The sequence below is a fragment of the Polypterus senegalus genome, chromosome 17 (genome assembly GCF_016835505.1).
Source record: "Polypterus senegalus isolate Bchr_013 chromosome 17, ASM1683550v1, whole genome shotgun sequence".
Classification (NCBI taxonomy): domain Eukaryota; kingdom Metazoa; phylum Chordata; class Cladistia; order Polypteriformes; family Polypteridae; genus Polypterus; species Polypterus senegalus.
The window spans coordinates 17689602-17716931 of NC_053170.1; the positions used below are offsets into that span (position 1 = coordinate 17689602).

At 38.8% G+C, this 27330-nt stretch overlaps 1 protein-coding gene across 2 annotated transcripts in view; it reads right to left on the reverse strand.

Annotated features, from left to right (window-relative positions):
• Positions 1-6305: 6305 nt before the first annotated feature.
• LOC120518194 (junction plakoglobin-like) overlaps positions 6306-27330 on the reverse strand; it is a 39736-nt gene continuing 18711 nt past the window's right edge. For both annotated transcript variants that reach the window (XM_039740846.1, XM_039740847.1), the window contains 15 exons: positions 17438-17488; positions 14026-14217; positions 13675-13928; positions 13136-13374; positions 12071-12272; positions 11112-11256; positions 10400-10503; positions 9978-10316; positions 9709-9858; positions 9355-9474; positions 9076-9226; positions 8780-8901; positions 8075-8108; positions 6697-6868; positions 6306-6427 (listed from right to left, as the gene is read on the reverse strand). In XM_039740846.1, coding sequence (XP_039596780.1) covers positions 6720-6868; positions 8075-8108; positions 8780-8901; positions 9076-9226; positions 9355-9474; positions 9709-9858; positions 9978-10316; positions 10400-10503; positions 11112-11256; positions 12071-12272; positions 13136-13374; positions 13675-13928; positions 14026-14217; positions 17438-17450 — 2214 coding nt within the window. In that variant the 5' untranslated portion in view covers positions 17451-17488 and the 3' untranslated portion in view covers positions 6306-6427; positions 6697-6719. The remainder of the gene's footprint in view (positions 6428-6696; positions 6869-8074; positions 8109-8779; positions 8902-9075; positions 9227-9354; positions 9475-9708; positions 9859-9977; positions 10317-10399; positions 10504-11111; positions 11257-12070; positions 12273-13135; positions 13375-13674; positions 13929-14025; positions 14218-17437; positions 17489-27330) is intronic.

Below are 27330 nucleotides of genomic sequence, written 5' to 3' on the forward strand. Positions count from 1 at the left end.
TTCACACATCTACTACTGCTATGAAGAAAACCTGAATTGAAGATTTTAATCAGTCTCACATTTGCCAATGCACAGAGACAACTAAGCATGCATGTTACAGAGCCTATTGTTCATCTACACACATCTACATCTTTTTTACTTTCTCGTATACATAATATAGAGAAATAGGAATCGTGAAAAAAAAAATTTCACCTCAACATTTTGATGAATCTTGATGTTTTAGACCTGCTGAAAATCTCATTTTTGAAATGATATACAATGTGTGTGTGTGTGTGTGTGAGAGAACATGATAACTCAAAAACGCTCCGACCTCGGTCAATAAGATTTTGTACACCTGCTTCATAACAGAAATAAGGAATCCTATCAACTTTTGGGCCACTTCCACAACACGTTTCAGATTCTTTTAAGTAAGCTATGGCTATAAATAAAAATATGATTCAAATGTTATGTAGATATTAGAAATGATGAAAAATAAGTAGATATGAAATTTGAGAAAAATCGTGCAACCAAAAGTGGTACTTAAACTGAATACTTCTGAATTTTCAAGTAAACTATTACAGACAGAGGATAGAGGATTCAAATTTTGTATATTTATGATGATTAAAAGCGAAACAGATGAAATTTTTGAAAAATTACTCAACCGGAAGTAGTATTTCATTTAAAAACCACCATCTGAATGTTCTGAATGTTTTGTATCCTTATTTAAAAACCACCATCTGAATTTTTTGTATCAATGCAAATATAAATATGTACACATTAAAAACTGCATTCAATACATTTTCAATAACGGTTATTAATTTTAATATATCAGTTTAACAACAACATGTACACAGTGAACATACCATGTAAATATAAAGATGTAATGGGAACAGAGCAATAAGCTGCTAGGTCCCTGCCGTGTTTCTGGTAATACATTTAAATTTTATGTTTTTGTTTTTTTTTTTAAATTCTAATTAAAGGTCGCTAAATGCAACAAATATATAATACTTACACTTTTTCCTATGTTTTTAGGGGACTCTTTTTGCTTTGCACGTAAATCGAGGTAATGCATAGGTCTCTCGATATATATATATAAAAAAAAAATCCTGGAAAAGAAAAGCAAGGTGACGATACGTGATCTTCTCGGAAGACATTTTGAAGACCATTTAGGGACAAAAAGACTGGCCACCTACATGGCTCTGCGGAACCGTAAACATGAGACTTGGTGCCATGAGATTATCCCAGGGCCGTCTCGCGGGGACGTGGAACATAAGATTCTTCTTCTTATCAAATAAGACCACAGCCAGCCAGCAAAACATTCAGTCATGTAAAGCCACGTGGCACACACAGATCCTGTGCTCTCAGCAAAGAAGAAAGAACAGTGCGGAGAAAAGAGACCCAAGGAGCGATACATACGAGCATACAGAGAAAGGTACAGAATATGAAAGCAGTAACAGTTGAAAGTATTGTAGCGTCCCAGCCAAGCTGAAGCCTTTTTTGTTTTAAGTGACTGTTCGGTCCGATCGAGGGAAGGCAGAGTTCAGCACGGCAGACTGATAGCTGGGTGCTGATTGATGCGGTAAGGGGGAGGCGAGACCCGTGTGAAGAGGGGTTGGAGAAGGTGCTAGAAAGTTGTGTTTGGGGTTACGCAGTCGGCGATTGTTAAAGTAGAACTTTTGTGACTCTTTATTACGTCATTTGCTACAGTATCAAAAAAAAAAAAAAGATAGCACAGATCACATTGACGCACGCAAACAAAAGGAAATTAGTTTAAGTCAGAGAATTTCAAAAATGGGGTTTAACATGAATTTATTGGTTACTTCGCAAAAAAAATATTAACTGCTGATGATGTGGATCATTTTGTCTGTGCTGAAATTCCAAACAGAGAAACCTATCCTAAATTATGGTACAAAGTCATTAAACACAAGTCTCACAGACCTCATTTAAAAGATTCAGCATATTGGGACACAAAAGATTCCAAATATTGTTTAACAGAAGTTCTGAAATAAAAGTGAAACTAATGAAATAGCAATAATTCAAAGGAAAAAAAAAAAATAAAAAAAATAATCTTACACAAGTGTGTATCCGGAAAACCAAACACAGGGTTTGGTGAGCGAAGCGCCCTAGTAATCATGAAAAAATTCCACCACCATTTGACCTCCCTAAGTGCAAAAGTATTTTAATATAAAGTTTGATAACAGAGATAAATGATAGTGTAGCAACATTATCAATTAGCAATGAGAAACAACGATGATATTTGAGAAATACTGCTCAACTGGAAATGGTTCCAATGACCTCTCTGAGTATACGAGAAAGTCGAGGGGAGCGCACTCCCGATTTTTATTTAATATAATTAATCATACTGCCAATCAAAAGTTGCTGTTGGGACTTTTTTCATTCAGTTCTCAAGCTTCATTATTTCCTTGCTCTATACTATAAGAAATAAGTAAGTGGGTCAAGGGCCCTTTAACCTCTTTGGCATAAACCCTAAGCATGGCTCAGAATTCTATGCAGTTACAGTTAACCACAAGTCGGGTTCGAGGCAACATGTTGTGTAGTGATCTGCTCTACAGTTTTATGGCCCAAGACAGTATTCTACTGCCATCTTGTGGATGAAATATCATGCTGCAAAATGTCATGAATATCTATATATCTATATCTATATCTATATATATATATATATATATATATATATAATTCACTAAGGCAAGACACCCATGGAAAGCACGCCGGAAGGGGTGTGGATTCACTAAGCCGCCGACAAGCAAGACGCCCATGGCACATGCAGGAAGAAGCCACGCCCACCAACTCTAAGACCATTGGATACGACAACTCGCAGAACCACGCCCACCAACTCGGACGAGACGACACAGGAAAACCGGAGTCATTTATGTTCGTCTGTCGTAGAGTCCACATGCAACTCTGAGCCACGTTGACTGTTCATAGAGGCATGTTTCTCGCGGAAGTGAATCGCTATATGCAGCGTGTAAAACAGTTTGCGAGGGGGATCCTTAAAACAATCCTTTAAAACGGAGGTTAAAACACAATGAAGGAAGTAGTCTTTAAAAACCAATAAGCCCTGTGCCCCAGTTTCATTACCGTCTCACCTGCTTCACCAATGCAGGCCCTGCAACAGTCGACACGCTCCCTCAGCAGCTGACCTTCTGTGCCTGACCGGTTCACACAGAGGCAGCGCGAGAGAAAGCCGCGCACACACACAGGCAGCTGGTGGCCGGCTCTCCGCGAGTTTCTCTTGCAAGAGTGCACATGACCAGGCGGTGTGTATGCTTCGAAAAACGAGGGTGGACGCGGCATGTGACCGGGCACATGACCAGGCAGTGTGTATGCTTCAAGTGCGAGGGTGGACGCGACAGGAACATCTAGGAAAAATCATGTCACGGATGTGAATCGCTGTATGCGGCGTGTAGAACAGCTTGCAAGGTGTGTCCCATGGTCTTACAGTTGGTGGGTAGGTCTCTGTTGGTTGCTGTTGCGAGCGGGCACATGACCAGGCAGTGTGTATGCTTTGAGAGCGTGGGTGGACGCGACAGCGATATTCATATCATATGTTGCGAATGTGAATCGCAGTATGCGGCGTGTAAAACGCTGCATTGTATGTTGCCCTCTCCAGAGTTGCACCTTTTCATTCACCTACAGTCGTATCCTCAAAACCAACCCCATTTCGACAACTGTGTCTTTCAGGAGGCATTCACCCATCTATACATAATTATGCGGTGTATGCTACGCCACGGGTTGGCTAGTTTCTATGTAGTTTGCCACTGTAAGATAACTCAGCAATATCCAGAAGTGGGGCACAGCCTCCAACTAAAGACAATGGCAAACGATGAGCCATAAAGGCAGTTTTAGAACGAAGAAATTGAACCATTCCTTGAAATCAAGCTATAGTAATGACAATGTGAATGGTTATCAGACGTTCACACAGAAAGTGACGCTGACGAATAACACGGCACTGTACGATCAAACCACCAGGATATGTCCAGTGAACTTGGTTGTGTGGTGCAACAGTATCTGCATGACAAAAATGCAAAATGATTGAGATCAACTGCAAGGACATGAAAGAAGTTAGCTAAGAGAAGTGTGCAAGTAACTAAGCCTTTCACCGCGATAGCCTGCTATAACACAAGGGGCACATGAATTGTGCAGGTCAGGCATTGACATTCTACCCTATTCATATGAAAGCAACCAAAAACCATAAGAAAAGTGTGCAAAGAAATGCGCTTCTACTGTCCTAAATGTAACACTGGGCAGTGCATTGGCGATGGTCCCAAAAGTATGACAAATGACATGTACTAAATCTGTATCTGTACAGTAGTGGACACTAGACACACATTTTCTACTGTATTTACGTTGACAGTTTGGTATTTACATGCTTCTGTTACAGAACATTTGTTGTTGGGGGGGAAAAAAAAAAGTTTTTGCCTCGTTTTTCCTGCAGTAAATAAAGATAAGGAAGCAACTAAATCTCAATATCCTCCAGTGCAGTGCTGAATCTTGTTCATCACCCCCACCTCTTAGAAAGGTTTCACCCTGAAAGCTATAATCTCTTAGGTCTTTGCTATATATAAAGAAGAGTAGACCACCCTTCCTTGTGAGTAAGACTTTCTCTCAGTGGTGCTTGCTAGTACCTATAAAGCAAAGTCCCAATATCTGTAAAAGAACAGTGGGCTGCACAAGTGCAGTGCGGAAAGGAAGATTCAAATTAGGCACTAAGTGACAGTTCAAGGACAGTTTATTTTATTTATTTTTTTTTGTTTTACAGTTTTTCTATACAAATGAAAAAACATTCTCAAGGTTTCAAATTATTGCAGCTAATCTCACCCTTTCAAAGTAGGGGAGAATGGGTTTTGGAGAGAACTGTGTGTAAATTAGTAGAAATCATCCATAAAGATGCACCTCTAAAGAATCCCACACTTTCTCACAGCGAGACCCCCTCCCCCCACCAAAAAATAGAATTGTCAAATTTTGAAAAACCATTCCCCAAACAATCTATACAAAAGAAAAAAAAAAAAAAACTCACATAAAAAGCAAAAAGGAAAAAAATATCCAACTCTAAAGACCAATCAGTATCAAGGACAGTTCTTCAGTAAGTGTTTCATGGGAAGCAGTGGAAAAAGTTGGAAACATTTTAAATGAATTAACTAATGCATGAGCAGTGCAGTTTCTAAACTTTGTAAGTCAGTGATGCCCCAACCAAAACCAGCACCACTTCTTTGTATAACTCAAAAGATACTATTCTCTCCATGCACTCTAGATCTGCAGAGATCAGGAGCAATCCAACTCTGCGGGATGGGTGGTGCACCGTGTCTGTGCAGCAATGGGAGAATGGCATTTACTGCCCTTTACTAATGATCAGGTGTCATCAGGAAGTACAACGAATATCTGCACTCTACTCAAGACAGGAGTTTCAGAGCTTCACTTCACGTCCCTCAGAGCTTCCCAGTTCACAGTCCTATCTTTTTGAAAAATCCTGCCATGACTGGTCTTTTTTTTTTTTAAAAAACACCTGTACACTTTGTAGTTTAAATTTCTTATTGGCATTAAACAAAAAAAAAAAAACAAAAAAAAACTTTGGAATAATCATTTTATATATAAAATGCAGTGTAATAAAAAAAATCTCTTTGGAATATCAGGTCAACCATGTACACCACCAAGATCTATCCTCAACAGAGACTACAATGACAGAAATTTCTCATTAAAAAAAAATCTTGAGATCAGCAAGATTGAAGTGGCTTATTAAGTCACACCAAGACCACAAATTCCTTTCCAAACAGTTCCCGCACATATCTGTCACCTCACATTGCCTGCTGAATGGACTGGTGCCAACTCAGACCTGCTTTGTGCAAGCTACGCCCAACTATGCTGCACCCTTGTTAATAAACATGGCCATGTTATACATCCAGCACCTCCACCACAAGGCAGATTAAAAAAAAAAACACACGCATGCGCATGCACGTTCACACCCACGCACACACTCGCACATATACGGACACTCACGCCCAGTCTACAGGTGCTGGAACCTGTTAAAAATAATTTAAAATGGCAATGCCAAATTTTAAATAGATGGTGTTCCTTTTTTAATATATAGAGGACAGACAAATGTAGCATACATTTTCCTAAAACAAAAAAACTGTAGAGTAAGCTGGAACTGAAACTGGATTACTACATTTATGGATGTACGCTTTTAAAACCATAAAAAAAATAGGTTTAAACCATATATATATATTTATATTTATATATAGGAAAATTACTTAATCTGCATTAAAATTCTCATGAAACACAAAAAAAAAAAAAAAAATTAACCAGAGTTTTTTTTTAAATAGTTCCCAAAAACTGCTTCTTATTCTGGCAGGCACTTCTCTGGCAAGCCTAATTCCTCAGTGGTCTAGGCAGCTCTTCTAGTTCTTTTGTTTTTGTAGAGAAAAAAAATCTGCAAGAAAGGGGAGGGAAAACAACTTTAATATACAAATTGTATTAAAACAACTATTATCCATTAATTATACCTCTTAACTGAGGTGAGATGGTTTATAATGACATGGTATATATAGGGGCTTGAAAGATACAAAACTATAGTGAATATTCATTTGAACTGAACCGATTCTAATAATATGAACGCTATTTAAAAGTGCTAAGAGCAACAGAGAGACAACTAACAGGACTAAAGAACCAGTTCCCGTTTCTCATTTTCAATCTGTATACCTGGATCAATGCTGAATTAAGGATTAAGTCATCCGGTGATCTGGATAGTGCATGGAATCATACCCATCTTGTACGAAGTCTACATCTTCCATGTTATGCATATCATTTTCTAGGTGGTCCATACCCATGTCACCTGGGTAGCCATAGTTGACAGGATATGCCTGATCCATTTCTGCAAGGGGAGAAATACTCAAAATTATCTACAGAAGTAAAGGAATACTGAGCCATCTACTCTGTTTAAATACAGACAAGAAACATTAAAATAAGGAAGAGACTTTGGATCCTCAGCAGTCAATAAATGGTGCTGTGTAATTGCTGTGATACAGGAGAAAATGGTGCTGTTAATCACCTATTATAATTATGCTGGTTTGTCCTAGAGCAGGGGTGCCCAACTCCAGTCCAGGAGGGCAGCAGTGGCTGCAGGTTTTCATTCTAACCCTTTTCTTAATTTGTGACGTGTTTTTCCTGCTAAGTTCTTTTGAATTAATTTGAATTGAATTGGTTTTTAAGAAATGTTTCCCTGAATTTCTTCATTGTTCCTCTGAATTGCTTCATTTCTTTCCTTAAATGGCACCCAAGCAGAAGTGAAATGTGAAGTGAGTGAGCCAACAGAAGATCAACTAAGTCAGGGCCTCAAACTCCAAGCAATTTCACTCCAACCAGTTGCTTAATGAGGCACTGAGCCTTGTCGTTAATTAAACTCGTTCTTTAATTCCATGGCTTGTTGCTGCTCTCATTATGCAATAGCAGACATTTCCGAAATTGTGGATTTTCTCTTTTCTAAGAGCAGTTTAGCATTCCTGAGACTTCACCTTTCTTTATTTTCAGATATTGTATGATGGTCACAGTTTGCAGGTCCTGTTTTGGCTCAGTTTGTATTTCATAATTGTTTGGCTGCTAATTAAGGAAAATTAAACAATTGAGGGGTCTGAGTCTTCAAGAGCAAGTCAAATAAAATGAATTCAAAATTTAATTAGCAGCAAAAACAGGTCGCTAATTGAGAAAATGGTTAGAATGAAAACCTGCAAACACTGCAGCCCTCCAGGACAAGAGTTGGGCACCCCTGTCCTAGAGAGTAAGAATGGAATAGCACCCCAATTAATACTTCTCTAAGCCAGCCATCTTATCTGTTTAAAAAAAAAAAAAAAAGAAATCTAAAACCAACATCTCCCTGCAGTAACTGGGCCAGTTGGGCGAATACTGGCCTGGAGAGTCACCCACCTACCTTTGAGGTAACAACTTTTAGGCAATTCAGAGACAGATTTTTAGCTAAATTATTAATTCCAAAAAAAGTTATAACATATCATAAACCCATTATAAGTGTGCACTTAAGACTGTAGAAGGAAGAAATTAATCATTTAATGTGGTTGGAACTTACCATCTTGATAATGATCCATATTGATATTGTGAGCCTAAGGGAAATAGAAAAAATCTTTAGTGACAATCTACAACATTTTAGAATTACACTAAACTGCATACATGAAATCAATGGTGACAACATACCATACACTACTATTGCAATGAAGAAAACAGCAAACTTTGCAACATTTTACATTATGACACCTGTAACTACAGGGAAAAGGATAACCCTTTCTAAAAGGGCCTGATTTTTTTTTTTTTTTTTTACAGCTGACATTAAAAGCTCTGGTCCAGTGGACTTTCTGTATCTAAGCCTACACGTCAGCCACATTTTTCACAGTTAAATTTGCTACCATGTATTTTAAAAACAAAATCCTTCCACATTCAGGGATCATCATAACGAAGGTTCAAAATATAATTTTTCCTAAGAGTAGGAAGACAGTAGGGTGGTCCCAATGTTTGTCAACTGGAAAACAGCAATTGTACATAATTCTTAACCAAAGCAATTTCACTAACTTCTCACTTAATTGGTGTAAACACCAAGATCTATTAAAATGATAAAGGCCAGGGTTTATAGATTATATTCAACTCTACAGACAAGAGTTTGAAGTTGCAGTAGATGTGTTGTGCTGATCTGGAATAACTGCAACACTGTCTATATCAACATGCCTCTAATTTACTTATAGGGCTCAACAATAAATAAAGATTTTGAAGTGTCACTTACTGCTTCCCAGGCAGCAGGATCATGTTTAAACAAAGAGTGGGTCAGCTCTACTGATACTCTCTTTTTGTAGTCCAAATTCTTGTCTTCAGAAATGCGGAAAAGAACAGCAGCAGCATAGGTAGCTATGATGAAACAAGGGCATTTGAGAGCAACAGGTCTGTTAGTTTAACATATGTTTTGTCTTATGCAAAATTACCATGGCGACAACCAGGAGAGCAAGGTTAAACATTCCACACTCCCCACGCAAATTAACAAACACACACTTATGAGTCCAAATATAAGACTGAAGAACTCACCAATGCCTTCATTGCTGGAATGCAGAAGCTCCATTAGTGGAGCCGAGGCACCTTCACCATCAATAACTTCAGCTGCTTTTTTGTCCAGAGAAAGCTCACAGAGAACCCCAGCAGCCACCCTCTTCACGTTCTCAATCGGAGAGTACAGGAGCTGTGTGCCAAAGGATTCAGTTTAGCGGAGTGGTTCATTTTTTTCTTTTTTTGTAAACAGTGATTCTTACCTGATTTTCAGGGATAGTGACAAAACAGTCTATAAGAACAAGTAAAGCAGTCTCTTACCTGCACAAAAAGGGGAATAGTATTTAGGTTGGCAATGGCAGTACGGTTGGTGGGATCCCGGGCAAGGATGTGTAATGCACCAGTGGAGCCTTCTACAATCTCTTCCATCCTCACTCCATCCTGCGTATAAAGCAGCAAGTTATCAATCAACCAATATTACAAGACAAATTTCATCTTCTCCAATTGCCCCCTGCTCCTTGGTTCATGACTTTCCTGCTAAGTTTCTAGTTAGAGGACACTTATTTAATACTATGCAAAGCAGAAAAGACCCCATTTACACAAGCCCCAATATACATTTAGTCCTGCACCCAAAAACCACCAACCTCTGATGGACTGTAACCAAAGTTTTATTACCTGGTATGTCTGCTGTGAGGTGTTGTGACGCAGAATATCCTGATGGGACTTGACCAGCAGCTGAGTAATGTAAGATATTGCTCCAGCCTCTCTGAGCGGAGCCTGGTTAGATTGACACAATGCCAGGTTGCGAACCAGTCCAACGGTTGCCTAGAAACAGTGGGGTAGGGATTTGAGGGGGAAGGGGTTAAAAAAAAGTAAACAAAGTTAACAGACTAGCAACTTCTCACACCGCTGAATAAGGACTTGTATTTACATCAGCATTTTACCTTGATCACTGGCCAATTATTTGGCTGCTGAAGGAGCTGGACAATGGCAGGGATGCCATAGTGGATGCGAACAGCATTTTGAGCAACTTCAGCATCAGGATGACGGCTGGTTAGGTGTCGAAGGGCACAAACAGCTGGCTCAACGATATCCTGTTTTGATGAAGCACGCAAGATGGTGTGGATCAGTGCCTCAACTCCATTATACTGGGTAACCATGGTTTTGTTGCGACTGTTGTTGCAGGTCAAGTTGGAAAGGATGCCCGTGGAACAGGTCAAAACATCCAAGTCACCCATCTCCAGTTGATTAACCAACATCTGAAGCAAATTATCCAGGCCGTCCTTATAAAGCAAGAGGCAGAGTGATCAGTATGGGTGCACATGACGAATTGGTGGTAAAACTATCTATATCCATCTTTTTGCACCTGTTTAGTGGCGGCATCAGAGAGATTCCTCATTGTCCACAGGCAGTTCTGTTGCAGTCTGGTCTTTCCATCTGTCACATGTTTCCCAAGAGCCTGCATGCCACCTGAATGATTTGGGTTAGACAAGATATCTTAGGAAAACAGGAACAAGCCTGGAGTTAAATACCTAAAATCCACACTTCTCTAATTTTTTTTTTTTTTTAAGCATCATCCTGCATCAGAACCACTTTGACGGTAATGTAATTCCTCCGAGAGGCATTATAACACGGCTGCTGTGCACATTAAGTACTTAATTCTTCTGTCCCATAGACTTTAAGGCAACTATAGCAAAGTCAGTCCACCCACAAGTAGACATTAAAACACATCCATCAGTTTTTACCCAGGAGACTGCTGCAGAGAGCCAGCATCAATACCAGAATTATCAGGCATGAGGCTAAAACAAGTGAGTACCTTGCAGGATACACAAGGTCCAATTTAGTGTTAGCAGTCTACCTGAAAGAGTAAACTGTGTGGGGAAAACAAGCATCTCTGAAGGAAAAACTCCTATGCATGGAATTTTTAGATTTCACACACTTACACAGAACTCCAACCAAGAATCATTACTGGGTCCAGGCACTGTGAAGCCATGGAACTGCCTACTGCACTATGTTACTTCTTGTTGGATAAAATGTTTTTCAGTTGACCAAAATAACACCTTTATAAATAGATTTACCAGCTTCAACGATGGCAGGTTTGTTGCTAGGGCACACAGACAACACTTTCAGCACTCTACTGGTTGTCCAGAGAAGCTTTTCATAATCAGAGTTGCGCATGATATGTACCAGGCCTTCAGGGCCTCCATTTGCCAGGATGATCAACTAAAAAGACAAAGGCAGAAGAATGAAGCGTTGATTACTGGTTCCAGGTCGGCAAAAAATGTCCCCCACTAGTGAGAACTGTTTCATAATAAAACACCTCCAGCAGTGTCTCGATTTTAATACTGCATATATGCTGGTAACCTTGAGGTTTAATAAAATATGATCCTGGCCAAAACAAAGCTGCACCAACACTTTCCGATTTCCTTAATATCACCACTTGCCTGCATCATTTCTATACATGATGTGGAAAGTTAAACATTTCACCCTTTACACACACCACTCGCCCCTATCACTCCAATTCAAAAGTTACATATTTTACTTTTCTTAAGCATTTCAGAGGACACCTTTATCACACAAATGCTACTACTGTTGAGGTTTTTAGTAAGTGACACAGATGCAGTGGTTTGCTCCACTGCCTCATAGCTTTTAAGCCGTAGATTCAAATGGTTATCCACAAACTGTCAATGGAGAGTGCACATCTTTCCTATGCCTAGATAGGCTTTTTCTAGTTACTCCAGTTTTCTTCCAAATCCCAAAAGCAGGTTACAGTGACAGGTGGTCCCAAGATGGTCCTACAAGTGTATCATGTGACCCCATCTAAAACTAGTATCTGCTTTACACCCAACGTAACTAGGATGGAACCTAGCAAATTTCCCCAATTCCATTATTTACTGTCAAAATAATTGAAACAATTTAGTAAGGCAGAATTTTATCACCACAATAATTACCCAAATTTATTTAAGACCATACATTTTAACTGAGCTTCGTTAATCATTTACCCAAGTTAAATACTGTATTTTAAACCAAGCCTTACCTTGCTTTCCTGGTTGCCAAAAGACAACAGCTGCAGGCAGTCTGTGGTGATAGCAAGGAATTTTGGATTGTTCTTCCTCAGTAGAGGTACCATCTTTTGGAGGCCATCTGCCAAACGAACTGCCATCTTTGCTCCCTCCTGATGTAAAAGCAAGTTGTGTAGGGTAGTGATAGCATAGAAGAGCACGGCTTCAATTGGAGAACTGGTGTGTAAAAAGGAAAAGGATGGATCATTAGTTGGACCATTACATGAGAGTTGATAAAGAAGACTGCATCCAAGGATGTATACATCTCCTTCAGAAAAAGATTTAGGATGCAGAAGAAAAAGCTTTTGTGTGCATGTCATATATATTTCTGCAAATGCATTTGGTTCTGATGCTCTACATTATGCTACTCAAACTTCAAATACCAATATTAAAAAGCAATGCAGTCTTACTGGTTTTGAACATTACTACCAGAACTTATAGTATATATTATAGTATAGAAGAACTACGGTGTAGCGAGTTGGAAGCTGAGCTTGAAAATCACAAGGTTGCAGATTCAATTGTCGCTGTGTGATCCTGACTAAGTCACTTCTATGCTTATGCTCCATTATTGTATTGTTTTGAGCATCTCCACTACACTGGCTCCTTGCTTGTCTGCATCCACACAGTTTCAGCTGTTAGAATAGAATCCAGTCTCCTGTAACCCAAAACTGGATTAAGCACATTTATGAATGCACTTACCTTTTGTACTCAATTTTGGGAAACAGCATCTACTAAATGGTAGTAATACTGTCATATATAGAGAGTTCAGTCATGTTTGTTTACTTAAATATCTAACCAACAGGCAATATTTTGAGATTTTCAAGCACCATGATAAATAAGAATGTATATTATGCTATATAAAATCACTCCAAGGATAAACCAAAGTACATGGTGTAGGCATAACCTGTACTAAAACAAAACAGTTTTAAAATTGAGTCATGATAGCACAATTAATTAATTGCTACCTAAAACTGAAATTACAGACAATTCCGTGCACAGCAATAGTTTACCAGCAAGAAAAAGATTATGGAAAAGTATACCTCAGCATGCGCACAAGTGCAGGGATGCCACCCGATTTGAAAATTGACAGGAGGCCCTCACGGTGATGAGAAAGGTTGTGAAGAATGCTTGCAGTGCAGCGAGAAGTCTCCATGTCGCTGGTGTTCTGCATGGTGCGTACCACAGCAGCCACCATCTGAGGGGACTGCATCAAAGCGTGTCGTGAAGCTTGTTTCCGTGCTAGCTGATTAACAATCATTGCTGCCTTGCTGACCACCACCTGAAAGGCCAAGAGCAATTTAACTTCAGTCAGTCATACATTTCTGAATTCATAGTGTGCTCCTCAAACAAATGCATCCATCATGTTTGTATGCACAGAAACAGGCATTTGATTCTTGATAGCTTTATCATGTTCTTCCATAGGTTCTAGCCACACATACACGTATAGTAACCTGGATCCTACGCTATTAAAGTTCCACTCCACAAATACAATCTCATGTATGGCCAGGCTTAAAATGACATGTGAAAACTGACTCTCACTCAAGATTTTAGAGTATGGACATCCCTAACCACACTGTACCTGGTCCTCATCATTCAGCAGCTTGGTCAGTTCTGGTATGGCACGTGTTGCCAGCTCAGCATCATCTTGATAATTGATGAGATGGACAATGGCAGTTTTTAACATCTGGGAAGGTTCGGCCAGTCGCTGGACATTAGTTTGCTGGCTTTGGTCTAACTGAGTAGAAAGTATGTGTGTGCCTTCATCTAGAGTCTCTGGGTACATGGCAGCTCTCACTCTCTGAGCTCTGGTCATGGCAAACTGGGTATCCATTTCTGTACAGTCAAAAAAAAAAAGTTATAGCAAGAGACAAAACCTACTTTAAAGAAATAATTTCTGTTGAAATCTGCACAAAGACACAACAGGGCTTACCTGGCAGGGTATTTTGTGTATAGGTCGTTGTGGTATATGTGGTGTACTTCTGAGTGTATTCATCATCATCTGGTACACCATGCAGAGAATGGCTGGCAGTCTGGATCCCTGAATCATAGGCGTAAGTCTTCTGCCAATCACTTACTTTACCCGAACCCTCCAACACCATGTCCAGCTCTGCCATGTTCAGTCCTGAGATAAAATAAAATAAAACCACACATAAAAGCTTATTCACAACCTACAAAAGAAGGACAGAAACAAAAAAAAAAAAGTCTACAATGTTGTAGAAGTCAAGTGCTCATTCAATTCCTTATCAAGTTCGTACAAGTCAACTGTTAAGAGTGGTGGGGAGAACAAAATTTAACCTCGAATTGTCTTACAATAACCTTTATGATCCACAGGAATCCCCTTATTTTGAATTCAAAATATGGTAGGATTTTTAATTTAATATATTGGATTGTTTCTGTGTACACGTGATACTGATATGCAAGTACACAAAAAGATCCACACACTATGTTTGTGGGAAAACAACTTTGGGACTCTACTTCATTTTTTTATGTGAAGTATTGCAAATAACCTGGTTCATTAGTCTGAGGTACTTAAGCAAATTTAGTTTTTTCTTTGCACTGTTGCATGCTACACAAGATTACGGTTTATTCTGTGTTAATTCATAGTGAAGCACAAAAGATGGCACATGAAAGAAGATTTTGCATAGAATAGTGTCACACACTCAAACTGCAGTATTTATCTGTAATCCAGAGAAATGTGACCACATTTTGCCCACAGTAAAACAAAAGTGATTGTTTAAAATAGCACACAAAGAAACTGGAATTTATATGGATCAAGATTCTTAGGAAAGCAAATTCAAAGGATTGCAGCTTACTGTAGTATAATTTGTACAGATTTTCTAAATTGGTGCATATATGTATAAACAAACTCAGAAAATTGCTGGGTAAAACATGCAAAGCTTCATGGAGTCATCATTTAAAACTCTGATATCCATGCAAAGCAATCACTGAAGGTTTGGGTGATGACAAAGTTTGTTTGTTTTGTTTTGTTTTTTTTTTAACTGCTCAGTAGAACACTTTCTTGGTACTCATGCACCAATTGATTTGCCACCAATCTATATATAATAGCCGATTCTCACTACAAAACACTATCAATGAGCAGTATATTGCCAGATCTCAAAAAACATTCTCCAGCATCTTTCTTTCTAAGCTTTAACTTAGTTTTGGTGGTCCTTTACACAAGATGTTATGAAGTTGAGCTCGCTCACTCCTTTTGATGTCAACTTCCTATAAATAGAGAGCAGTAAGGCAGACTTTATCAGATAAGAGAGAATATGGCAATATTTGCCTATTAAAGACAGTGACGTAAAACTGAGAAAAATCAATCTAAGGAGCAGGGGCAAAACTATGGTCCCCCACCCTCCCCCAATTCAGAAACCAGGACACCACACTCCAGCTTCATTTTCATTAATGTTAATCATCAAATGTCGATCATTTGAGCCAAACATATTCAAGGGAACCCCCATAAAACTCCCCAACCATGAATGAAAGGAGCCAAGCTAAACTTAAAGACTAAAATTAACACCCAAAAAAAAAAAAAACACCACTGCCCTTCTGACATTGGAGGGTCAGTGAGCTTATGTTTTAGTACTGCAGCTCAAATTTTCAGTAGGATAAAAAAGAATTTGGAAAAGCTTAGTAAACAATAGGTTTGCTAGCTTAACACCAAAGTTTTCCTATTTTTCTCGCAAACTTGTTAAGCATGTTAGGTTAGCTATCTTCTTGAGAAGCTCTTAACAAAAATTTGACAGATTTGCAACTTTTTTTAATGTTTGTAGCGTGCATTTGTTGTCCGTGTGTCACACATTATAGGTTTTAGCAAAAAATACAAGTACCGCTTAACGAAAATGGTAATCTATAGAGTATTTATAATTAGACCTCAAGAATCAGGAATGTCTAGTTGGTACACCTTGTGGGACCTGTCAGTCAGTCATTGTGTAACCCGCTATATCCTAACACAGGGTCGGGGGGTCTGCTGGAGCCAATCCCAGCCAGCACAGGGCACAAGGCAGGAACAAACCCCAGGTAGGGCGCTATTCCACCACACATGTATACAAATGTATATTTTAACAGCAAAAAAATTGTAGTGCATTAATGATTAAAAACAACTAAAACCTACAAGTGCACGTTTGCTTACATGTAAGCAGTGCTTAAATGCCAATACCAATTAATTGAAACAATGCTGGTGAATCTATTTTTTGCTAGACAAATGGTGAAAGCTACTTTTAAAGTAAGCTTTGTTTCAGAGAAGCACATTACAGAAGAAATTAAGCAACAGGACAGTTGAAATTATGAGAAGCAGATTATTTTCTTTATGATACATATTCTCTATACATATTATTAGTTAAAAAGTATTTTAAGTGAAATATTTTAGCATTTTTATGATCACTAAATGGCAAGCCTACAGAGTTTAATTTTATTAATGAAAAAGTGAAAAGGTAACATTGTGGTCTATAGAAACAGTTATATATAATAAAGTTCATAAAATGTAAGTTATGAGGATGAAGTAATTCATAACACTGTTTTTGATGAGGCATTAATGCAATTTATTTACTTTTTATTGCGTTTTACTCTTTTAATTCCTTTTTACTTTTAACTACATTTAATTATTCATTAGTAATAAAAAAAAAAAAAAAAAAAAAAAAAGACAGCTGTGGTGAAAATACTAAAGCAACGGATTTTCTATCTATAATAACTAAGGATGAAACCATCTTCCCTCCACACCCCACATATTCTTTTATATACCAACTCTTTAAAATACAATCGCTTTCTCTAATGGAGAGTGGGCACTCTGTGCCTGCCCCCGGTAGCGGGCACGCATTGCCAGCAAGGGGTAGAACCCCCAGTAGATTTGAAAATGACAAAATGTGATGGGCATAAAGTCATAAATTAAAATTTTTTGACTGTAGATCCTGTGTTAAACTTCATATAGGTTAGACATCCTTCAACAATAACACACCACAAAGCAGACAGCAAAACACCAAATTGTTTCTTGACTTTCCTGTTCAAGCTGGTATAATTCAGTTTGTGAATGGGCAATTCCAAAACACCAGAAATTAAAATGTAGTAGCAATTTTTGTTATTTATTTTTAAAGAGTATTTGAGGCAAGCTATTTAAAAATAAGTGTGACAATCACAAAATAAAAGTTCCCTTTCATACCTAAGAATTTACAGTTCTATTTTTCTCTAAATTTGGAGAGTTGTACCGATTATACCTCAATGGAAAAAAATGAGCATTTATGTTTTAAACATAGTATGCTTTCAGTAACAGATGTTCTTTGAACAACTCTATTAGAAGTCACAACTTATTTTACTCTTCCCCAGATAGATTTATCATTGCTTACCTTGTCCAGCCATGCGTCCCCTAGCAACTTCTGGTCAAGACTGTTCAAAGCCTGATAGAGAGGAGGGCATGAAGAAACGGATGTCAAATTTTGCCTTAAACAAACCACATCACTTTTGACCAATAATCAATAGATAATTAAATGCTGTAAAACACAAATACATACCTACATTCACTTTTAGGTTTTAATCGAAGATTTTCAAGTGTATCCTATGTATTAATTGGAATCTGGCAAAAATCAGCCCAGGAACACAGCAAACATCATCTCATATTACCGATAAATATTATATTTAAGAAAAACATCACAAGGCACCAGGGACAAGTGGACTGGTTTATGGACGCTTACCTGTTTTCATGTACTCGGACTATAACTCAAGTATGATCAGGGACATTAATTCATACAGGCTTGTCATATCACTGAAGGTCATACAGATATCATGATGCGATAAGCAGAGGTGGGCACCTCCACACTACACCCCAAGTTAATTTTACCACTATTAGTTTTAGAGCATCACCTGCATGACCAGGGTAGATTAAATGTAGTAAGTATATGGTTGTGGGGGGGAGGGGTTGCATCCATCACCATCCCCCAAAAATAGCTTGCGGAATCTGGAGGGCCTCTCATGGCTTTCCAGTTACAAGATTTGGTGCACCGGCACATTCCACAGCTGTCACCATATGACGGACATCTCCGCCGGCAGACTACGCAGGGAATTTATAAGTAGGAGGAACCCATCTCTAGCATGTGGGGGAGTCAAAAGAATACAGCCCAAAAGAGATCAGCGACACATTCTTTAACATCAGAAAAAACACACTGAGTGATGAGCATATTACTACAGCAGAGACATCCTGGCAAATGTAAAGCATGCAGATAAGGTTTTGTGAGAACTTAAAACATTCTTATTCAGAGGCCGTAGGGTTAAAGCAGCACTTGTTAGCCTTGATGGTGCCAGAGTGCTTTTCCAGCATCCACGTGTGCAGAAACATGAAAAGAAGCCCACAGCAGCTTAGCGCACAACACACCACAGCATTGCCTGCCTGCTTCAGAGAGAAGTGCATTTGTTGAAAATCCATTAGCAGCCTGGCTGGAGCCCTTCAATGTGTAGTAGGAGCACTTAGGGACATCACTTACAAAGCTGGGAGTCTGAGCAAAAGAAAACTGTTTCTCCCTTTCAACCCCCATCATGCTGAAGGCTAAACTAAACCACAAATGTTCAGGTGGCCATTTGGTAGGGACTACATTTCACAATGTGTTTCACACAAGACTACTATTACAGGAATGACAGATTTGGATTAAACTGTAAATTAATCCATAGGACAAATAGATTAGCGGATACCCCCATTACTAATGCAAAATCATATGAACATCTTAAAGGTTACACATAGACTGAACCAAAACGATGGTTTGTTCGACAAACTTGGCAATCCTAGCTAGCTATGTAATGCAGGGCACTACCATCAAAAAGCTCAAGGAATCCAATCCCAGGTTTGATAAATACAGCATATGTAGCAATGAAACTTTTACTAAGAATATGAAGTAGAAGGGGGTGCTTAATGTTGTGTCCCTGTACTGAAATGACATTTCCCAGATACTCAGGGTCATGTGCATTGGGAAGTGGGTTGGGGGGTGGCAGGTGGATTACCCACCATGAGAAATTACTAGGCACCATCTTCTTGATATGCCTAGCAAGGCAAATTTCTATCCAAACAAACACATGCATGTTGACAAGTTGTTTTTTTTTTTAATATTTTAAAATAAAATAAAAATGCACACACTCAGGTCTGGTATGAGACAGATTGCATCTAAATCAACGACCTTAAGATGAGCAGCAGTTTCAAAACAATAGATTTGACTCTTTCTTCCTTTAACTGCTGGACTCGTACTGTTCTTGCGCGGATGCGAGCCTCCATAATCTCATCTCCATCTCTCCAATACTACCTATGAAATAAGATTCTGGTTCCAAAAAATATTTAAAACATTAATAAAACTTGACTCACTATGCAGTGCAATAGCTTAACTTTAAAACTCTTCAGCTGTAACAAAACATTTTTGTTGTTTAATCGCATAGGTACAGAGATGGAGTTTAACAAGAACTGCATTTTTGCTATAGAAAATGGGTTATTTTGTCACAAAACAATGTGGTACATTTGTCACTTGCAGCAATGTTTGACATTGCTGTGTGCATATGTAAGCACAGGCAGTGTGGGACAACTACCTAAGGCACTGTATTGTAAAAAAACAAAGCTGCTAGATCAGTCCTGATTATTGCCATAAAGTGAGTCAATTTTTCCGCTAGTTGTAGTAGGGTAAAACTGTCAATACTGTGTCCTGTTCTTGTGAATTGTAAGCAAGTCACTTCTGAAATGGGTGGGGGTTGAAATGTTGGGGGGGAGCGACACGAGGGTCAGCTACATGGATGTCATTATTATTGGCCAAAAGAAAGCAAAGTACTATTTTTAATTGCAATAATTCAGTTAGGTTTGCAAAAATGTTTTTTTTTTTTTTTGAGGTGAATATTTTGTTGTGCCATCCTGAGGGTTCGCGGGATCCCCTCAAGGTTACTGGGTATCATGACCGGCCTGTACACTGGAACTGTGAGTGCTGTGCAGAGTCGAGGCAGAACCTCTGCGTTTTTCCCAGCTGATTCTGGGGTGTGTTCTTGTGCCTACTCTGTTCAGTGCTTGTATGAACTGGGTGTTCGGCAGGGTCGTGGGGTCCAGCGGATGTGGGTTATCCATTGGTGAAGAAAGATTCACGGATCTTGACATTGCCGACGATGCTGTGATCTTCGTGGAGCCAATGGAGACTCTGATCGAGGAGCTCCAGAGACTGAGCGAGGAGTCTGATCGTCTAGGCTTCCGAGTGTCCTGGATAAAAACCAAGATCCAGACCTTTAATGACCTCTTGGGGACAGCCATCAGCAGTGTGTCTGTTCTAGGAGAGAATGTCAACCTCGTCGAGAGTTTTACTTCATGTCTCTGGTGACTCTTCCTATGAAGTCAGTAGACTGATTGGGAGAGCATGGGGGGTCATGAGGTCACTGGAAAGGGGTGTGTGGCGCTCCTGATGACTATGCAAAAGGACAAAGGTCCAGGTCTTTGGAGACCTGGTGCTTCCTGTCTTGCTACATGGTTGCGAGACATGGACACTATCCAGTGACTTGAGAGAAAGACTAGAGTCTTTGGTACTGTGTCTCTTCAGAGAATCCTTGGGTACCACTGGTTTGACTTTGTGTCAAATGAGCGGTTGCTCATGGAGTCCCGAATGAGGCATATTACCTGCATTGTGAGGGAGCATCAATTACGGCACTATGGCCATGTGGCACATTTCCCTGGGGGGTGATCCGGCTCACAGAGTTCTCATTGTTGGGGACCCAAGTGGCTGGACCAGGCCAAGGGGTCACCCACGTCACACCTGGCTGCGGCAGATAGAAGGTTATTTCGGAGGGTGGGTTTGGACCGTGTGTCTGTCTGGGGGGTTGCCAACCGGGATCCTGAGTTGTTTCATCACGTAGTGAGTGCGGCAACACAACACACTGTACCAGTGCATGCTCCCCAACTTGACTTGACTAACCTGTACAACCATAAGCAAAAACACTTACCTAGTTATTGCTCACACTATACAACTAAAAGGACATTTGCACCATGCACTTGTGACGTGAAAGTCATTTTAAAAAAAAAAAAAAAAAAAAAACTATATATCAATTTTTTTTCTACTATTAAGCAAATTGAAATGCGGAATCTGTGATCAGTGTGTAGCAGGTGGTGATGGTAATTTACAGAAAAATCAAACACCCATTGACATGCTGAAAATCCAAACACAGCAAGATAAGAAATTATGACTGGGTGATACAGAAACATATTTGGCCATTTGACTCAATGTAACCAAATTTCAGATTAACATTTCCTGATGCTCAATTAAGTTTCAAACATATTTTGAACCTACCATAAACCCAAAAGGCATATTATGATGCAATGCACTCTAACAAATAAATTATCAGAATTAAAACAGTATAAACTGTCCTTTTGGCAACTGCTATACAACAACCAAAAATAAATGAATGAGATTTAGGTCAGTACAAATAATAAGAGGTACATAGTGTGGCATATTAGCCTCATGTAGTTAATAAGATTTCTAATGAAAATCTTGTAAATAAGAAAAAAAAATCCTAAATTTGTCAGTTTTTGGTGGCTTCAGGATAATCTGTGGCAGAATACAATATTCTCAAACCATGTTCAAAATACTATCTGAGGCAGAGCTGGCAGCAGGAATACATTGTTTGGCCAAAAGTGTCACTCTGGTAAAGGATGATTTTTGGATCTTCCACTAAGGTGAACAATATGGCCAAAAAGGTTAACCAAAGGAAAATAAGATTCCGATTATTGAAATAAATAATGGGTTACATACTCTAGATGAAAAGGCATGACTTTTCAATTAAAATACAATGCAGAAAAATGCAGGAAAAATAAATAAATAAATAAAAAAATAGAGCACCTATGCTTGAAAAGAATGAAACTAAATGCAAAAGTAGTGTTATATTCACTTGCTTATATATTAACACCTAACTGTATTCAACCTAATATTTCCTATAAATAAGCTGAATATATAAAATGCCATTACTTGAGGGGTACAAAGTCCAATCACGGATTATGACCTTTTTGTTTTATATGGAGCATTTCAAGGACAACAGAGTGAATAACTTGCTCTTACTAAGTGACATTGGCTCGCTAAATACTAACAAGGCACAATCCAAGTAACATTCAAAGATGGGAAGCATAAGAGAATAGGAATTATGTTTTTTTTTCACAGTGAAGAATGGGGGCCGATCTACTACTGGTGGTAGTCAGAAAAGCAGACAGGAGGCAAGCAAACTGCATTAAAACAGTAAAATCTGAGTGTTGGCTCTATGGGAATGCAAACAAAAGAAAGTTAAGATACAAGAATACAAAGAAAAGGCACACAAGGAGTGCCGAGGATATACTGTACATACAGAAGAGGTTAAGACACAAGGATCACAGACTTTTTTTTTTTTTTTTTTTTTTTTTAAAAAAGGAGTCTCTCTCAGAAGATTAAAGTTGGGAATGGAACAGGGAATTGGGTAGGTATGGTAGGAGACTTGGTAGAAATATATTTTGGTGTCATCAATGTTACTTTCAGTCTGATATAGAAGTAGTCATACAACCCCGTTTCCAAAAATCTTGGGATGCTTTGCAAAATGCAAATAAAAAAACTGAAAGTGACAATTTGCAAATCCTTTAAAATGCATATTTAACTGAAAATAAAACAAAAAACAAGTGTTTGTTTTATGAAACAGGTTTTAAAAAGTTGCAATGTGGCAACAAAAGACTTAAAAAAAAAAAAAAAAAAAAACACCCGGACACACTTGTTGGAATAACTCAAAACTAATTCGGTTAATTGGCAACAGATCAGTAATAGGATTGGGTATAAAAAGTGCATTCCATAGAGGAAGGGTCTCTCATAAGTAAAGATAGGGAGGAGTTCACCACTGTGAAACAGACTGCGCAGGAAAAGCGTGCCACCATTTAAGAATAAAGCTCCTCAACGAAAAAAAAGTGAAGAATTGAGATTTCCTAATCTACAGGATGTAATATTAAAAGATTCAGAGAATCTGGAGGAAATTCTGTACACAAATGACAAGGTCGAAACCCAACAGTGGATAACTGTGATCTTTGGGCCCTCAGGTGGCACTGCATTACAAACCAGACACAATATTGCAAAGTAAGTTACTGCACTGGCTCATGAACACTTCCTAAAGCAATTCTCTGTGAAGAGTTTGGTGCTGTATCCACAAATACAAGTTAAAACTCTACCATGCAAAGAAGAAACTATATATACAGTCATGGCCAAAATTATCAGCACCCCTGGAATTTTCCCAGAAAATGCACCATTTCTCACAGAAAATTGTTGCAATTACAAATGTTTTGGTATACACATGTTTATTTCTTTTATGTGCATTGGAACAACACAAAAAAAACAGAAAAAAAGCCAAATCTGACATGTCACACAAAACTCAAAAACTGGGCTGGACAAAATTATTGGCACCCTCAACTTAATATTTGGTTGCACGCCCTTTGGAAATCAAGAGCTTCCTATAACCATCACCAAGCTTGTTACACCTCCTCAACTGGAATTTCCGACCACTCTTCTTTTGCAAACTGCTCAAGATCTCTCAGATTTGAAGGGCGCCTTCTCCCAACAGCAATTTTGAGATCTCTCTCCATGAGTGTTCAATCGGATTTAGATCTGGACTCATTGCTGGCCACTTCAGAACTCTCCAGCGCTTTGTCTTCAACCATTTCGGGGTACTTTTAGAGGTATGTTTGGGGGCATTGTCCTGCTGGAACACCCATGACCTCCGACGCAGACCCAGCTTTCTGACACTGGGCCCTACATTGCACCCCAATATCTTTTGGTAGTCTTCAGATTTCATGAAGCCTCGTACACAGTCAAGTCATCCAGTGCCAGAGGCAGCAAAACATCCCCAAAACATCTTCCTCCACCATGTTTGACTGTAGGTACTGTGTGTTTTTTTTTTCCGTAGGACTCATTCCATTTTTCTGTAAAGAGTAGAATGATGAGCTTTACCAAAAAGCTCTACCTTGGTCTCATCTGTCCACTAGACATTCGCCCAGAAGTATATTGGCCTCCTCAAGTACAGTCTGGATTTTTTATCTTTCTGTGTCAGCAGTGGGGTCTTCCTGGCTCTCCTGCCATAGCGTTTCATTTCGTTCAGATGTCGATGGATAGCTCGAGCTGACACTGTTGAAATTCTGCAGAACAGCTTGAATATGTTTTGAAGCTAATTGGGATGGTTTATCCACCATTCAGTCCATCCTTTGTTGCAGTCTTATCAATTTTTCTATTCTGTCCACACCCAGGGAGATTAGCTACGGTGCCATGTGTTCTGAACTTCTTGATTACGTTGCGCACAGTGAACAAAGGAACATGAAGATCTCTAGAGATGGACTTGTAGCCTTGAGATTCGTGATATTTTCCACAATTTTTGTTCTCAAGTCCTCAGACAATTCTCTGCTCTTCTTTCTGTTCTCCATGCTTAGTGTGGCACACTCAGACACACAACAGAAAGGTTGAGTCAACTTTTCTCCACTTTAACTGGCTTCAGGCGTGATTGCTGTATTGCCAGCACCCGTTTCTTGCCACAGGTGAGTTCAAACGAGCATCATATGCTTGAAATAAAACGATTTACCCACAATTTTGAAAAGATGACAATTTTGTCTGATTGTTTCTTTTATATGCATTGGAACAACGGCAAACAAAAATGTGTATACCGAAACATTTGTAATTGCAACAATTTTCTGTGAGAAATGGTGCACTTTCTGGGAAAATTCCAGGGGTGCCGATAATTTCGGCCATGACTGTAAGCATGATCCAGAAACATCACTGCCTTCTCTGGGCCTAAGCTCATTTAAGATGGACTAAAGGAAAGTGTAAAAACAGTCCTGTGGTATGACAATCAAAATAAAAAATTATTTTGGCAAATAATGAGCAATGCGTCACTTGACCTAAAGAGGGGAGGGACCATCCAGCTTGTTATCAGTTCACAGATCAAAAGCCAGAATCCGTGATGGAATAGGGGTGTATTAGTGCACATGGCATGGGTAACTTGCACATCTAGTAAGACATGATGATTGCCAAATGGCAAAGGTTTTCAGCAACATATGCTGCCATCCAGACGTCATCTTTTTCAATGCCAAACTGTATTCTGTAAATATTACAACACCATGCTCCATAGGCAGAATGTGAATTAACATACCTGTAAAAATTGGATAGACTACACTTAACCTGCACTTTTTACTTTTGGTAGCTCTAAAGCCAACACGACCACACATGACTCCTCAGCCTGTTTGCCTGGCGTGTGCTTGAGCTGAATTTCATTGCGTCAGCTCTGACTGTATGTGCATGCGGACTTGAGTGCTCACGGAACATGCATTGCATTCTTTGCAGCATTGAGGCCTGGGGAATAAACTTTTGGATTAAAGTAGTTGTTGTCTCCTTCCATTACCCCACACCCTTCAGAAATTGAGTTAAAAGGGCACAACAGAAGATTAGGAGGAAGTGTTCATCATGGTCAAAAGCACACACACTTAAAAAAATGCCTATAAAACTTGGAAAAAGTTCTCAAAAATCACAACTTTAACTCCATTAAAATAAAAAGAAAATAAGGAAAATCAGTCATGCGCCAGTAATTGTCAATGGTTACCAATTAGTGAAGAAATCAGCTAATTTATTTGATGTTTATGTTTTAACATGCAAGAAACTAAGTCAGCTACATCACATGTATGTCACTGTAAAGAAACTAAGCAAACATTTACAATAAACACACAAAAAGAGTGAATTAAAAAATATGAACTTTCTGGATATTCGACAATATAAATGTTACGGAAAAACAATTTTACTGAATTTATCCAGGCTTGATTGATAATTAGATGCATAAATCCTGATTGAAATTCTGTAGTTCTTACACAACATGAACTAATTCCTTCATAGAATGAGATGCAGTATTAGTGCTGCAAATAGGACTTGATTAAGTGTTTAAGTGAGCAGAATGAAATCTTTACAGCACAAATGGGTTAAGAAGTATTCCCAAGCAGACCACTTTATCGGGGGAAAAGCAAAACACCACAATCACAGGACTTCAAAATGCTTGATAATTATCATTAATACCACCAAGGCCTGTGTGAACTCAGGCGTTCCAAGCACTTAATTTAAAAAAAAATAAAAAATAATAATAATAATAATAATTTGTCTACACCTCCCTAAAAAAGTAATGAAATATTTTCTCTCTTTCTAGACAGGATGCACAAATAGGATTAAGATTTTTCAGGCACATGAATACCTGTGTATTTTAAAATTCAAATAGGAAACACCTAAGAAGTTGATTGATTCACCACGATTCCAACCTCGTTCACAAAGTTCATCAAGCTGTGTTTGTCTTTTTTGGGATTTGTAAATCCACAGTGTGCAGAATTTAATGAGCAAGACTGTGGAAAGACTGGAAAAACATATACAGAACTTAATTATCAATTGGAAATACAATTCATGAACAGGAGTACTCATAACAACCTAAAAACCTGAAGTGCAGGTTCACGTATGATTTGCGAGGCTTTCTCCAGGCATAAAAATAATAAGGCTTGTTAGTCATTAGTAGTCTTACTGATTTAAAGCCAGCACCTATTGTTATTAGATTTGCCTCATGTAATTGCCAGCTAGTACAGCAACACTAACTTCTAAAGTACAATGACCAGATAAGCAAAATGAATATCACTTTTGTATTTTATGATCTACCATATGTTAAAATATGCCATGAAAAGGTTTGAAGTATACCTGTCACTGAAAAGTACAAAAAATCCAAATCTTACAATGGTACAGTACCATTTCGGTACTGGAGGTAAACATCAGCTTTCCTCTCAATCTATACCACCCCCTAACTCCCGTCCCTTGGCAATTGGAAGTGTAAACGTGCAAAGTCATCGGTTCAGTGTCATTCTTGAAACAAAACCACAGGCTTCAACAATATCAGGACTTCATCGGAAATTTTATTGCTTTGACGATTGCACACCTCATGCTACCAAGACTACCAAGAGGAAAGCAGTGTGCAGCCTGGACACTGGAATAAGAACGGGGGGGTGATACTGGGGGGTTTGGAGTTACTCATTAATTGCTTTGGAACTGTTTTGGTAGCAGTACTGAGATCTGAATGCTAGTATCATAACCAGTCAAACTTCTAGGACTGTTCCAACTCAAACACCAAGACACACCATTCAAAAGAATGTCCATTCATGAGCAAAATCTCAAATAAAATGTTGATGTCATCACCTTAACTATTGATTGTATTTGTTGAAAAGGGTTTG